Source organism: Cricetulus griseus, chromosome 4 (genome assembly GCF_003668045.3).
Source record: "Cricetulus griseus strain 17A/GY chromosome 4, alternate assembly CriGri-PICRH-1.0, whole genome shotgun sequence".
Classification (NCBI taxonomy): Eukaryota; Metazoa; Chordata; class Mammalia; order Rodentia; family Cricetidae; genus Cricetulus; species Cricetulus griseus.
In genome coordinates this window covers 189,673,042-189,686,947 of record NC_048597.1, presented here as the reverse complement: position 1 = coordinate 189,686,947, position 13,906 = coordinate 189,673,042, and the positions used below count along the sequence as shown (strand labels likewise).

At 40.6% G+C, this 13,906-nt stretch overlaps 1 protein-coding gene across 2 annotated transcripts in view; it reads right to left on the bottom strand.

The window, feature by feature from the left end:
• Cd109 (CD109 molecule) overlaps positions 1-13,906 on the bottom strand; it is a 95,211-nt gene that overhangs the window by 56,695 nt on the left and 24,610 nt on the right. For both annotated transcript variants that reach the window (XM_027411077.2, XM_027411078.2), the window contains one exon: positions 12,235-12,360. In XM_027411077.2, coding sequence (XP_027266878.1) covers positions 12,235-12,360 — 126 coding nt within the window. The remainder of the gene's footprint in view (positions 1-12,234; positions 12,361-13,906) is intronic.

The following is a 13,906-nucleotide window of genomic DNA, read 5'->3' as shown; positions in this document are numbered from 1 at the left end:
CAGCAGCTAGCTCAGGGTGCTCTCGCTGTCTGTTCAATGAATGCATGCATAAATGAGTAACCTAGTTGACTCTTGTCCCCAGGCCAGTGGCTACAGAACTCGAGGAGCCTCAACTTTCAAACAGAAGCTCTTTTGAGACCTTAAAATAACTTTCTCCTATAAAGAGTCTCCTTGAAGAGGCAAACAACGGAAAAGGAACCATGACTGTGTTCTCAGTTTCCAGGGAAATAATGCCACAAAGGCGAAGCCATCATCAAAGGAAGCTGAAGAAAAAGAAGCCAAGTCCTTCCTTTCCTTATTCCTTTAATTGGGAGGGTAAACTAAGAAATCATCTCATAACTGAGTGACGTCAGCACGCTTTATGTCACACAGCATTCTCCCAGGGTGTTTACAAGTGGCAAAATGCAAATCAAGAAATGAATTATTCTACCGACCAAAGGATCTGGGAACAAATGGATTTTGCAACATGTTGCGTGTTGGGTAGTCAAGAAGCTACATCAATTTTTTTCAATGAGTTTAGTTATTTTTGTAAAACATTTTACAAAATATATATTCAAACGTGGTAGAAGAGAGCCAAGCACTGTGACACACAACTGAAGTCTCACCACTGGAGAGGCTGGGATAGGAGAAGCACAAGTCTTAAGTAGACCAGCCTGGGATATAAAAGAATTCCAGGCCAGTCTGGGTTAAACAGTGAGGTCCTATAACAAAGGGAAAATGGTAGAAAATACTGAAATATTTAAAGTTAATAACAACTTTGAAGCCGGGCGTTGGTGGCTCACGCCTTTAATCCCAGCACTCCGGAGGCAGAGGCAGGTGGATCTCTATGAGTGCGAGGCCAGCCTGGTCTCCAGAGCAAGTGCCAGGATAGGCTCCAAAGCTACACAGAGAACCCCTGTCTCAAAAAAAAAAAAAAAAAAAAAAAAAAAAAAAAAAAAAAAAAACCTTTGACAATCAGTAACCATTTGTGCCATTTATAAAAAACAAAACAAAAAATATGTATACTAAGTACTTCTGATGTTCAAGCACAGGGATCCACAATTTTTTTTTTTCCGGTAAGGGGCCAGGCAGACTAGACACTAAACACTTTAAGCTGTGGAGGCCAGATGGTCTCTGTCTCAACTCTACAACAGTGTCAACACAGTGAAAAAACAGCTGATACATCCTGAAGTGAATGGTAACCCTCCAGCATTGTTCTTTTTTGCTCAGAATTGCTTTGACCATCTGGGGTCTTTTATGGTTCCGTGAATTCTAGCATGTCTTTGTTTTCTATTTCTGTGGAGAATGTTATGAGACTTTGGGGATTGCATTGAATCTATAAATTGTGGGAAACAGGAAGCCCTTATTCACTATTAACAAGATTGCAAATTGGTGCAGCTACTCTGGAAATTGGTGTGGAGAACTCTCAAAAAGTTAAAAATAAATCTACCATATGACCCAGTTATGTATCACTTCTTGTGATGCATTCAAAGGACTCAACACCCTACTCAACAGATAATTGCTCAGCCATTGCTAGAAAATGGAAACAATCTAAATGTTTTCCAACTGATGAATGGATAATGATGAAATACTGTATACATTATGGAATACTATTCATCTTTAAGGAAAAGGAAATTCATAGGTAAATAATAAATCTAGGAAAAATTGATATTGGCAGGATGTGGTAGCTCATGACTTTAATCCCAATACTTGAGAAGCAGAGGCAGACAGATCTCTTAGTTCAAGGCCAACCTGGTCTACAAACTCAGTTCCAGGGCAGCCTGGGTTACACAGAGAAACCCTGTCTTAGAAAGAAAGAAAGAAAGAAAGAAAGAAAGAAAGAAAGAAAGAAAGAAAAAAAGAAAGAAAGAAAGAGAGAGAGAGAGAAAGAGAGAGAGAGGGAGGGAGGGAGGGAGAGAGAAAGGAGGAAGGAAGGAAGGAAGGAAGGAAGGAAGGAAGGAAGGAAGGAAGGAAGGAAGAGAGAAAGAAAGAAAAGATGATATTGAGTGAGGTAACTCAGAACTAGAAAGACAAATGTCTCTCTCTCTCTCTCTCTCTCTCTCTCTCTCTCTCTCTCTGTGTGTGTGTGTGTGTGTGTGTGTGTGTGTGTGTGTGTGTGTGTGTGTGTGTCTGCGCGCGCGCGTATCTTAAATGAAGTTATGACACTTGAGTCATAGACCTCCTAACAAGAGCCCAACACTTGGCATGAGAAATCTTTTTGAGTTGTTGGTCAGGAAAGTTCAAGAGTCCCAAAATAATATAGGCTATTCTATTGCCCTTGGTTGTCTCCCAGAGATTGAATGTGAGTCCCTATTGCTGAAGACATCATGTACTTCAAACACAGGACCCAGAAATTTAAGCTGGATCTGACCAGAAAAACTCCTCCCCAAGAACTAGTTTTCACCTGCAGAAACAGTTGACCTGACCTAGTGAGAGCACAGAGACCCTAGTCATAAAGCTGGGGAACCAGCACTGGACTGAATTAAGCCCTCTGAATGTGGGTGCCAGCTAGGAGGCCAGGGCAGGCTATGGGACCTCTAACAGTGGAGCCAGTGTTTATCCCTAGAGCACAAATGGACTTTGGGAGCCCATTCTCTATGGAGGCATACTGCTGCAGCCCTGATACAAGAAAGAGGACCTAGGCCCTCCCCCAAATGATGTGATGGACTTTGATGGTCCCCCATGGAGGGCCTCACTATCACTGGGGAGTGGGTGGGAGGTGGGTTGGGGGGATTGGTAGGCATGGGAGGATGGGAGGGCAAGGGAAAGGGGGGATTGATACGTAAGTAAGAGTGCTTCTAAAATAAAAAAAAATTAAAAATTAAAAGAAAGAACTAGTTTTCATAGCACTGTATGGTGCTATGCAAATTGCTGAAGTTGGGAAATCCATAGTCCCACCCAGCTGTGATCCTATGAACCACAACAATGATCTGGATGGCAAGATAAACCTAAAAGTGCAATAATGCAACTTATATCTTGGCAGTAACCAACAGCTGTCTAAATGGACTTGAGACCCACTTAGCAAGAGGAAAATCACGGAAGGCTAGTAAGGTCATAGATATTAGAGGAGGATCTGCCAATGCCACTTTACTCCACCAGCATGATGCCCAACCGAATTCTAAATATTAATCCTTATACCAACAGGAAGCAGAGGCAGCCTACACAAAGAAACCCTGACTCAAAAGAGAGAGAGAGAGAGAGAGAGAGAGAGAGAGAGAGGTTATTTATAAAATAGATTTTAGGATGGATTAACTCTTCACGTCACAGCATGCTGACTTCTACTCTAAAAGGAGAATTAATTAAATCATTTTCAAATTATTCTGTATTAGTTCTAGCAAACTAAGATGTTTGACAAAACAAAAACAATAACAAAAAGCAAGTAATTAATAACCTCATCTTTTGTGGAACATACAAATTTATTTTAACAATTTTCATAAAACTGGAAAGAATTTAATATACTTCAAAATGAGTTTTTATGCTAAGTATAACTAAACAAATGAAGTCACATTCACTCTGTCAAACATTGGAGAGAAGGGCTAACCTGGGACCCGTGAGTCTTCCATGCAGACCCTTTCCAGTAAAGAGAACACTTAGCTCATCAGCTTCCTCTGAGCTCCTCTTTCCCCAGGTGGGCACTGACTCATATGTTCCCATGGAAAGCACACACATTCACTCACAGTTCTAAAAATAAGATTGCTTAGATTTCAGATTAGATCTTCTAAATGTCTAAAACAAAAAGAAAGAAAAATATCCAAGAGATATTCTCAGCAATTTCTGTAGTCTGTCTAAACTCCTGTCCCAGCATAAGTAACACACTATAGGAGCATATGTTATGGAAATGAGACAACTGAAGGAGATTAAAACATTTAGTTCACTATTCCTCTTTAAAAAGAAATGCTATGACTACACTACAAATTGGAAGCTAACAAACTGCTGAAACCATCTTATACTATTGAGAATTCTCCTCTAATAATGAAGCCCTCTGGCTCTCCCCTCTCTCCTCTCTCCCCACTCCTTTCTCTTTCTTTCCTCTCTCCTCTCTCCTCTTTCTCTCTCTCCTCTTTCTCTCTCTCCTCTTTCTCCTCTCCCTCTTCTCTTTCTCTCTCCTCTTTTCTCTCTCCTTCTCCTCTCCTCTTCTCTCTCTTCTCTTCTCTTCTCTTCTCTTCTCTTCTCTTCTCTTCTCTCTCTCTCCCCTCCTCCTCACCTTTCTGTCTGTATGAAAGTCAGAGGACAACTTGTAAAAGTTGGTTCCCAGACATTATCAGGAGTTATTCCAAGTGCTAGGGCCAGAGACAGGACTTGGTTCCCTCCTCCACCAAGGATCAAAGTCAAGTAGTTATGATTGGCAGAAAGCACATTTAACACTGAGCCATCTGGTCAACCCTGCATTTACTTTCCACTTAAAGATTAAAAATGCACTGAATCCCCAGGATAGCTCGAGGCTGGAGGGAGCACAGGGCATCCCCGGGGCTGGGAGAATGGTGCTGAGGGGAGCACGGAGTCTCACAGACTGAGCTATTTGTTTCTGAAGGTCTGGTTGCTGAAACACATAGTCAACAAGAGAATATGAACAAGTCCAGGCATCTGTCCCTGTTCTTTATCATTCTTCCAGATTTACACAGACTCTGTGCTGTCCAGATAAAACTGAGTAGCAAGGTGGCAGAAACAGAGATTAGGAGTACACAGATAAAGATGTGCAGGCAGTTGCTACCTCTTCATGAAGATATTCTTACAGCGCCTGTGCCTGGAATATTAAGCCAAATTTGGGTAGTGATGTCGATACCATTTTTTAAATCTGGGAGACTTAATGCCTATATTGAAAAATATGAAGCCAAGATGGAGGCTCCATAGAGTAATTCCTGTCATTCTTCAAAACTGTCTTTCATATTCACTCACTGCTCGACTTGCTCCAGCCTGGAATAGAACAGGTCATCTCTTGGTACAAGGTGACTTCGTTTGCCAGTCATTTGGACTGTCTGAACTAGATTGATTCTATGTGTACATCTATTCTTGATTTCAATGTATCTTACCTTTAGAGAAGAGTTCTTAGCTCCAACTCTACACATTCTCAGACAAGCCCACAATAACAACACTGTCATCTCCTTACATGGGGATAACATACAGAGGCCTGTTGATTCTGCTTTAAAATGTTTTTATTATTATACCACTTGCGATTTAAGAATAAGTATGTTATGAAGGATTTGATAAAATAAGCACAGATTGTCAGAAAAAAAATGCACTGAATTTTTCACATAATTGTACATAAAATGGAACTATTTCAGACTAGGTTTTTGTTGCTGCCCCAAAACAATGAATGCCAACTACATCCACATTCCAAAGCCAAGTGCAAGACACTCTGCAGGACTTGTAAAGGGGTTACAAGGCCTGGTCTTACAATTCTTACCATAAAATTGGGGAAAAAAAAGAAGAAAAGAAGGAAGGAAGGAAGGAAGGAAGGAAGGAAGGAAGGAAGGAAGGAAGATAGGAAGGAAGGAAGGAAGAAAGGAAAGCATAAACAAAAAATCACAATGGAATCATCAACATATAAAAGTGTCACTGTATTTATGCTGACTTATTTGGAGGAATGACAGTTAATAAAAGGACTAGCCAAGTGACTAAAAATGTTTATTAATTTACATTGCCCTTTCCTTGCTGTGTTTAGAGCCCAAACATCTGTGTTCTAAACTGTAGTTGTGATGTATTTCTCTAGGGATTTCAACCCAACTTGAGCCGAGTCATCTACAATGGTCTTAATAAATAAGAGATGTCCAATTCCTACCCTGGAGCCACTGAATCAGAAACACCAAGGATGGAGTGCAAGTATAACGGAACCATTCATCCATCCATTTATTCCATCTTTCATTCATCTGCTCCTTCAACAGAAAATGAGCTTCAGGCAGCGTGATGGAAGTGGGAGATGCCTTCCCTGCAAGGTGAGTCTGGTCTAGTGAAAAGACGATATCAAATATAATTATGTGTAGTGACAAACTATAACAAACAGTGTGGATCAAGTTTTCAGAGAAAAAAAAAAATGGAGAAGTAGAACCAGATCAAGCAGGCCTTGGGTAAGCAATAGTGAAATGTGAATTTTACTCCGAGAGCCATGAGAAGTGTTTGGAAAGTTTTAAGCTGGAAGATAACATGATCTAACTACTGTTTAGATTACATTTACTGCTGTGTAGAGAATGGGTTGCAAGTATGGAAACAAGTAAATTTACAGAAGATGACTAAGAGACATTGATAATGATGGCAGCTTTGAAAGGGGGTGTACGTGGAGCAGGGCACAAGGAGAAATTAGTCCATCTGAAATGTACATAAGAGTAGATGCCACTGGTGTTGGTGCAAGCTGGATATGGGTGGTACGTGGGCATAAGGTGTCAAGAAGGATGCCAAGCTTACCAGCTAACACAGCCTGAAAGGAGGGTGGGATAATTCAGTAAAGTGGAAAATACCGGAGGATAGCCAGATGTGGTGGGGGACAATCACAAGGATGATTCAGAGGACTGGGCTTTCTCAAGGAGACAAACCTGAGAGTCGTTGGCATGTAGGGGGAAGTTGAGACTGTGTCTACAAGTGAACTTGCCTAAATCAATTATGAAATGAACTGAAAAGCAAATTTTGCAAAATACCGATGTGTACTCGATAGCAAATGATAAAAACAAGAAAGCAGGAACCTACAAGCCAAAACTGGAGTGACCCGAGAAATGAAGGCAGAGAGATTAGACAATTGTTTTCCTTTTTGGAAGACTGACTAGAAAGAGACAGTGACATCACTGGGAGGGTCACTGTACAGTCAAAAGTTCTGTTTATCATTTCAATTCAGTCTCTCTTCTTAAAGATTGATTTTGTTTCATGTGTCCCCGTTGTCCCCGTTCTTGCTGTCTAGTAGCACAGACTTCCCTACACCTGGTGCCTCCTTTCTGTTTCCCCACCAGATTCACAGCATCACTAACCTCTGACTTCTTCTACATCTTCAACTTACATCCCTTCTTCTCCTGGATCTTTCCATAAAACCTAAGAAGCTGGACGAAAATACTTCACATGGGAGACTAACAGGGCTGGAGAGGTGGCTCAATAATTAAGAGCACTGGCTGTTCTTCCAGAGGACCCGGGTTGAAATCCTAAAACCATCTGTAACTCCAGTTTCAGGGGATCCAATGCTCTCTTCTGGCCTCCAAGAACATGCATGCAGCAAAACATCCATACACGTAAAATATTTTTTAACTTTTTAAAATTAGGTTTGGAAGATGGTGCAGTGGTTAATGATGGGTTCAGTTCCCAGCACCTACATGCTACCAACAACCATAACTCCAGTTCCTCTTCTGGCTTCTGGAGACACCCGGCATGCACAAGTTATACATACATACATGCAGGCAAGACACTCATGCACATGAAATAAAAAATAAATTAAAAATAAAAGTCAAACGGATTTTATTATGCCTCACGTGACCAAGGTTATACAACTGGACAGGTGACAGCTAATCCCTAGTAATATGATAAAAGACATGCCCAAATAGTGGCTGTCTGGCAACCCATATATCAAAATATGAGTCTCCTGAACTCAAGTCCGCAACTTGTGGCCAAAATCTGAGCCACCTTGGGAACAAAGTAACGTGTGAGAATATGATCCACCTGCCTCCCTCAAACCATGTGACAGAAGAGATGAAGTCTTCACCAGTGCATAAAGCAAGTCCTGATGATACTGAATTTCAACAATAGGGCTATCTTTTAAAAGCTGCAATAGTGGCCACATAAAATTAATTTAATTTGGTGCAACTGAAAATACCAAGTTGTTGTCCCCACCTTGTCAGAACATCATGATCTTCATCAGTCTCACGCCTCCCTTCATTCAGTGTCTGCCCCCGTGAGGAGCGGGATCTAAGGTCTGTGAGGTTCAGCACTAAAACCCAACATTATGTTGCTTTGTAACTTGTTACATAACAATGTGAAAACTGCCCATTTGCATAGAAAACTGACTTAGACCTATAATACCCCTCATACTACACGTGAAAGACCTAAAAATGGGAATAAAGACCTAGATGTGTTACTCATCAAAAGTAGCTGGGCTGGGGAGCTGTCTCAGTTGTGAGACGCTGGCTGCCTGAGCATGAAAACATAAGCCCAAATCTCCAGCAACCACTAAAAAGCTGGGTGTGGTGGCACGCATCTGTACCCCAGGGAACAGACAGGCAGATACCAGGGGGAGCTGTAGGTTCAGGGGCAGATTCTGTCCGAAAGAAAGAAAGAAAGAAAGAAAGAAAGAAAGAAAGAAAGAAAGAAAGAAAGAAAGGAAAAGAAAAGAAAGAACTCAGTAGTTAAGTTTAAATCTTTTTTAAAAAATTAAAATAAGCCAGGAGTTGGTGGTGCACGCCTTTAATCCCAGTACTCGGGAGGCAGAGGCAGGAGGATCTCTGTGAGTTCAAGGCCAGCCTGGTCTCCAGAGCGAGTGCCAGGACAGACTCCAAAGCTACACAGAGAAACCCTGTCTCGAAAGACCAAACAAAAAAAAAATTAAAATAAGACATAGATGGGGCTGGAGAGATGGCTCAGAGGTTAAGACTCTCTTCCAGAGGTCCTGAGTTCAATTCCCAGCAACCACATGGTGGCTCACAACCATCTATAATGAGATCTGGTGCCATCTTCTGGTATGTAGATATACATGGAAGCAGAATGTTGTATACATAATAAATAAATAAAATTGTAAAATAAATAAATAAATAAATAAAAGAAAGAATGTTATAAAAATAAAATAAAATAAAACAGAGAATAGAAGAAGATGCTCTGGCCTCCCCACAAGCATGTACATGCATAACACACACGCACACACACACACACACAACACAACTCATCATTACTTCAAAATCCTGAAAATGAAAGCAATGCATGGGTGGGATTGGGATCTTGATGTGAAATTCCCAAAGAATTAATTTTTTTAAAGTATGTAGTTTTAAAAAAAAGAAAGAAAGCAATGCATGACAACCAAATGCAATTTAAGTCTTTCTAGAAAGGCTAACGGTCAGTAAATGGCTGATTTCTCACCCTGGAAGTGAACATGTTGGAAATGGTTAAATGCCAAGGGGCCCACAGAGTGTTTCACTAAAGCATCCCTTTCCTGACCTGGGGGAACATATGACTACAGAATGCAGTTTATGGTTATCTACAGTCATTACACATGAGACCTCTGATGGCGTCTTTCCATTGTGACGCTGATATTGTTTCATAGTTTTTCTACAAACAGAATAAGGTTCTAAGGTTCAAATTTCTCTCCTGAAAATAATTTTCCTCAATTTTGTACTGAGAATTGTCACTGCCTCAAAAAAAAATCACAAACATAGTATATGATGGTGGGGTGTTCAAATAATGAGTATATTCCATCCATAGTCATAATTCACTACTAAAACAAAAGTAAGTGATAAAATATAAAGCTCCTGAATACAATGCAGGAGTCAGGAAACAAAAACCAGAAGTGGGGCCACAGCCAGGGCTGATATTCAAACATGCCTTTGATTATACTGACCCCTGGTGGCCATCAATTTTGTTAAAGGGGAGTCTTTTTTTTTTTTTTTTCTTAGTTGTGAGCTCCATTTTGATGTTTCATCAACAGTAAGCACTTAGCATTTGTCTTGAAAAGGATAAAGATACCTTCTAAAATGTGAAAAGGGGCAAATTCATTTAGATCAAGACATCTAATAACTGTTAACTTATATGAAAGCACTGTGTCAGGTCCAGGGGCTGGAACAGCTGCTCATTACATATTTTCAGATTACCATTGCTGTTCATTGCTCTAGTGTGGAAAACCTAAGTCTTAAAGCAATATAAGGACTAGAAAGCTGCCATTGATTCTGGACCGAACTGAAGACCAAATGGGAGGTCAAAACAGCTCTCCTTTCCTATATCATTACACTTGAGAAGTTAATTTGTGAGGTCATGGTCTTCCTGATGTAAAATGGACATAGCTGCACCCATGTCACAAAATTATATATGAAGAATAAATAAGAATATTATATATATAGTGTCTGTGCTTTCCTAGGAGTAGATGACAACCTTCATAAAATTTGCTATATTATACTTATTACAATATAAATATACTTATTTTATTATAATAGTGTGTCAGCCCAGTGCTTATACTGAGAAATACTTGAAGATCAGCATTTCTCATGGTATCCAACAGTTCCTGTATATTCTCCAATTTTATATTTTTCTAACATCTATATTTTTATTTTGATTATTGCTACACTAAATTGTGAATCAGGAAAATAAGCAAACACCTCAGCTCCAAATCTTATAGATATTATCTGAATACTTATGAACGCTTATGAACTATGAACACTCACTACATTTATGAACCTCAATACTCTTTAAAACCATGTCATGCATTCAGTAAGATAAGCTAAATTAGAGGCAGGCAGATCTCTGTGAGTTCGAGACCAGCCTGGTCTACAAGAGCTAGTTCCAGGACAGCCTCCAAAGCCACAGGAAATCCTGTCTCGAAACCGCCCCCCCAAAAAAAAAGATAAGCTAAATTAACAAGGTTAAAGTTGGTAGGTGTATAAACATCTGCAGATGTAAGAGTCTCATAGGAGGGGCTGGGGAGATGGCTCAGGGGTTAAGAGCGCTGTCTGCTCTTCCATAGATCCTGAGTTCAATTCCCAGGAACCACAAGGTGGCTCACGACCATCTGTAATGAGACCCTGCCTGTGCCCTCTTGTGGCCTGCTGGGATACATGCAGGCAGAACACTATATACACATAATAAATAAATAAATAAATAAATAAATAAATAAATAAATAAATCTGTTTTAAAAAGTCTCATAGCAGTCTGGCACTGACCTCTTACCATTAAGTCAGTCCCCACAACTAAGCTTCCCACAGGACTCTTTCATTGCGCTGCTTCAAGCAAGCAACTATTTCATGTATCTCACCTGACCCATCATCTCACACCTCTTCTGAGGGTTACATAAAAACTGATTAAATATTAACTCATATATCATGAACTATAGAGAAATGTAAATATCATACACTTAATGACCAAGGTATCTTATAGTAGATAACATTTATTTTTGACTTATTTTAATTACAGTGGCACGAATTTGCCATTTAGCCATCTCTAAGTGCTGCTCTGTGGTGTTAAGCCACCCACATTGTTGGACACCGATCTCTAGAATTTCATCTTGCAGAACAGAAACTAACTCTACCTCCTTGTTCTACCATCCCTGGAATCCACCATGTCACTTTGTGTTTCACTGATTTTTCTATATCCTGAATATTGCATTTGTTTGAAGTCACACAGCAGTTGTCCTTTTGTGGCTGACTGCACTCAGTAATATCAAGGCTCATTTGAGTTGCAACATAGGACTGAATAACCTTTCTCTCGAAGGTGAGGACACCTTAACATTTTTGAAGCACAAACTGATGAATAAATTTTACCAATAGTGAAATACATCTGTGAATATTTCAACTCATATCAGAAAGACCAGACAAATGAACTTACCAGTTACACCAGGTATGACCCCTTCACCCAAACTTATAGAGGAGCACCCCAAGATTAAGGATGTGCACAGAGTTCACACTGCCTCCTCCTGCCATGGTAGGTCACAGGCATGCCCATGAAGGAAGCAAATACGGGAGGCAGGCAGGAACTCTGAGGAGAAAGGCCTGAGGAATGGAGTCAATGTGACTCTGTAAAGCCACGATTTCTTTTTTTGCGGGGTGGGGGGTGGGGATTCGAGACAGGGTTTCTCTGTGTAGCTTTGAAGGCTGTCCTGGAACTAGCTCTTGTAGACCAGGCTGGCCTCGAACTCACAGAGATCCGCCTGCCTCTGCCTCCCGAGTGCTGGGATTAAAGGCGTGCGCCACCAACGCCCGGCTGCCATGATTTCTTATAGCAAGAACAAAGCAGGTCTGTCCAGTCATTTTAATCACGATTATGAAACACAGAATGTGCCAGATGACAAGCTTTGTGTTCAGTAGTCAGTCTTAAAAGACTTGATGCATGCAATTAGTAAGCAAATGTTTATTTGCTTATTTAGAACAAAATAACAAAATGTTTAAACCTTCAAACATCCTATGATGGAAAAGGACAATTACTGCAATGAAGGCCAACCTATTGAGAAGCACAGGGAATTAACAAGTCACTTAAATTGTCTAGATGTTCCGAGTAATTTATTTCTGTTCGTAGAATGACTTAGGAGAAATTTCACCACATGAACTATTTAAATAATGTTGATGTCCTCCAAAAAAATATATTTATACTCACATTCACTTGAACCTGAATGGACCAGTCACCAAGTATTGGATTAGAGGATAACTGAAAAGTTTTGGAAACCACTCCAAGATCACCTTGTTGAAAGAACCACTGTTGAATCAAATTAGACTTCGGATCCTAAAACAGAAACCAAACCATGTGTGTTAACTGTGGAAGGCTGCCCAAGTACAAGTGTATCCTACTTGGGAACGAGGCCTGGCAGTACCCACCTCCCCTAGGCAATCCAGAACATTCCCCCAAAATATGACACTAAGGTAGTGTGATGGTAAACTTCATCATCAACTGGATTAGAATTTAGAGTCACCCAGAGGACACACCCTGAGGGGATCTTTGAAGGTGTAACTGAGGATGGAAGACCCATCTTAAAAATAGGCTAGCAGGCTGGAGAGATGGCTCAGCCGTTAAAGGCTAGGCTCACAACCAAAAAGTGGGCTAGCAACCCAGACTGAATCAAAGAGCAAAGGAGAAGAGAAGCCTGAATTCAGGCAGCATTCATCTCCCTCTGCCTCCTGAACATGGATGCCTTGTGACCAGCTGCCTCAGACTCCTGCCACCACAGCAACAACTGCACTTTACCACCACCATGGTCCCAGCCATGATGGACTGCACCCTCAAACTATGAGCCACCCTTCTCAAGATGCTTGAAAAAGGCATTTTGTCACAGCAGTGAGAAAAGTAAGATTACAGAGAGTTTGAGGAAAATGACAGATCTATACCACTAAGGAAAACAAATCAAAACGTCTTCCTTTCCCATTACTTCTCCTGAAACCATGTGGATTCTGACCCACCCTTTAATTCCTGACACCATCGTTCCTTCTACAGAAGACACAGAGAGTGCACCCCAGCAAGTCAACATTGGTGGTTTAAAGAAACCCCCCACTAAAATACAAACTAGTGAAGTATGAAAATCAGAATAGAAGGCCCTAAAGAAACTAAGCTAGAATTGCCATGTGGTCCGACTCTGCCACTCCTCAGCACACATCTGAAAGAATCTAGGCCAACATACTGGCACATCCATGTTTATTGAGCACTAGTCACAATAGCCAAGATATGGAACCAGCCTAAATGGCCATCTACATAGAAATGGATAAAGAAAATGTGGTATATGTGCACAATAAAGAATAAAGTTCTGCCATTCATGCCAGGAAAATGGAACAGCTGAAGACAATGTGTTAAGTGAAATAAGCTAGACTAACAAAGACAAACACCTCATTCTCTCTCATACATGGAATCTACATTTCAATATAGTGTGTGTGTGTGTGTGTGTGTGTGTGTGTGTGTGTGTATGTGTTTTATGTAGAAATGGTACTATGTGAGGGAAGAAAGAACTCTAAAGAGCAGAGAAATGAGAGGGAAAAGAACAAATACCATTTTGGTCATTGTACACAGATACATATTCATGTCACATACAAATAACATGAAAGCCTTTAGGGAAAGGGATGGAACCGGGGGAAGAGGGAAAAGGAAGGGTAATAGAGGGTAACAACAAAATACAATGACATACATGTATGAAAATGTCATAAAACCTGTGACTGTATTTCCTGAAAAAGAGGGAGGAAGGAAATGAATTCTCCCTGTTGAGATAGCACCTAATTCATTAAAGGCCCACTGTGCTGGGTAGTCTGGGTTACCTCTAATTATAACTCTCCCTCACTAAATAAGC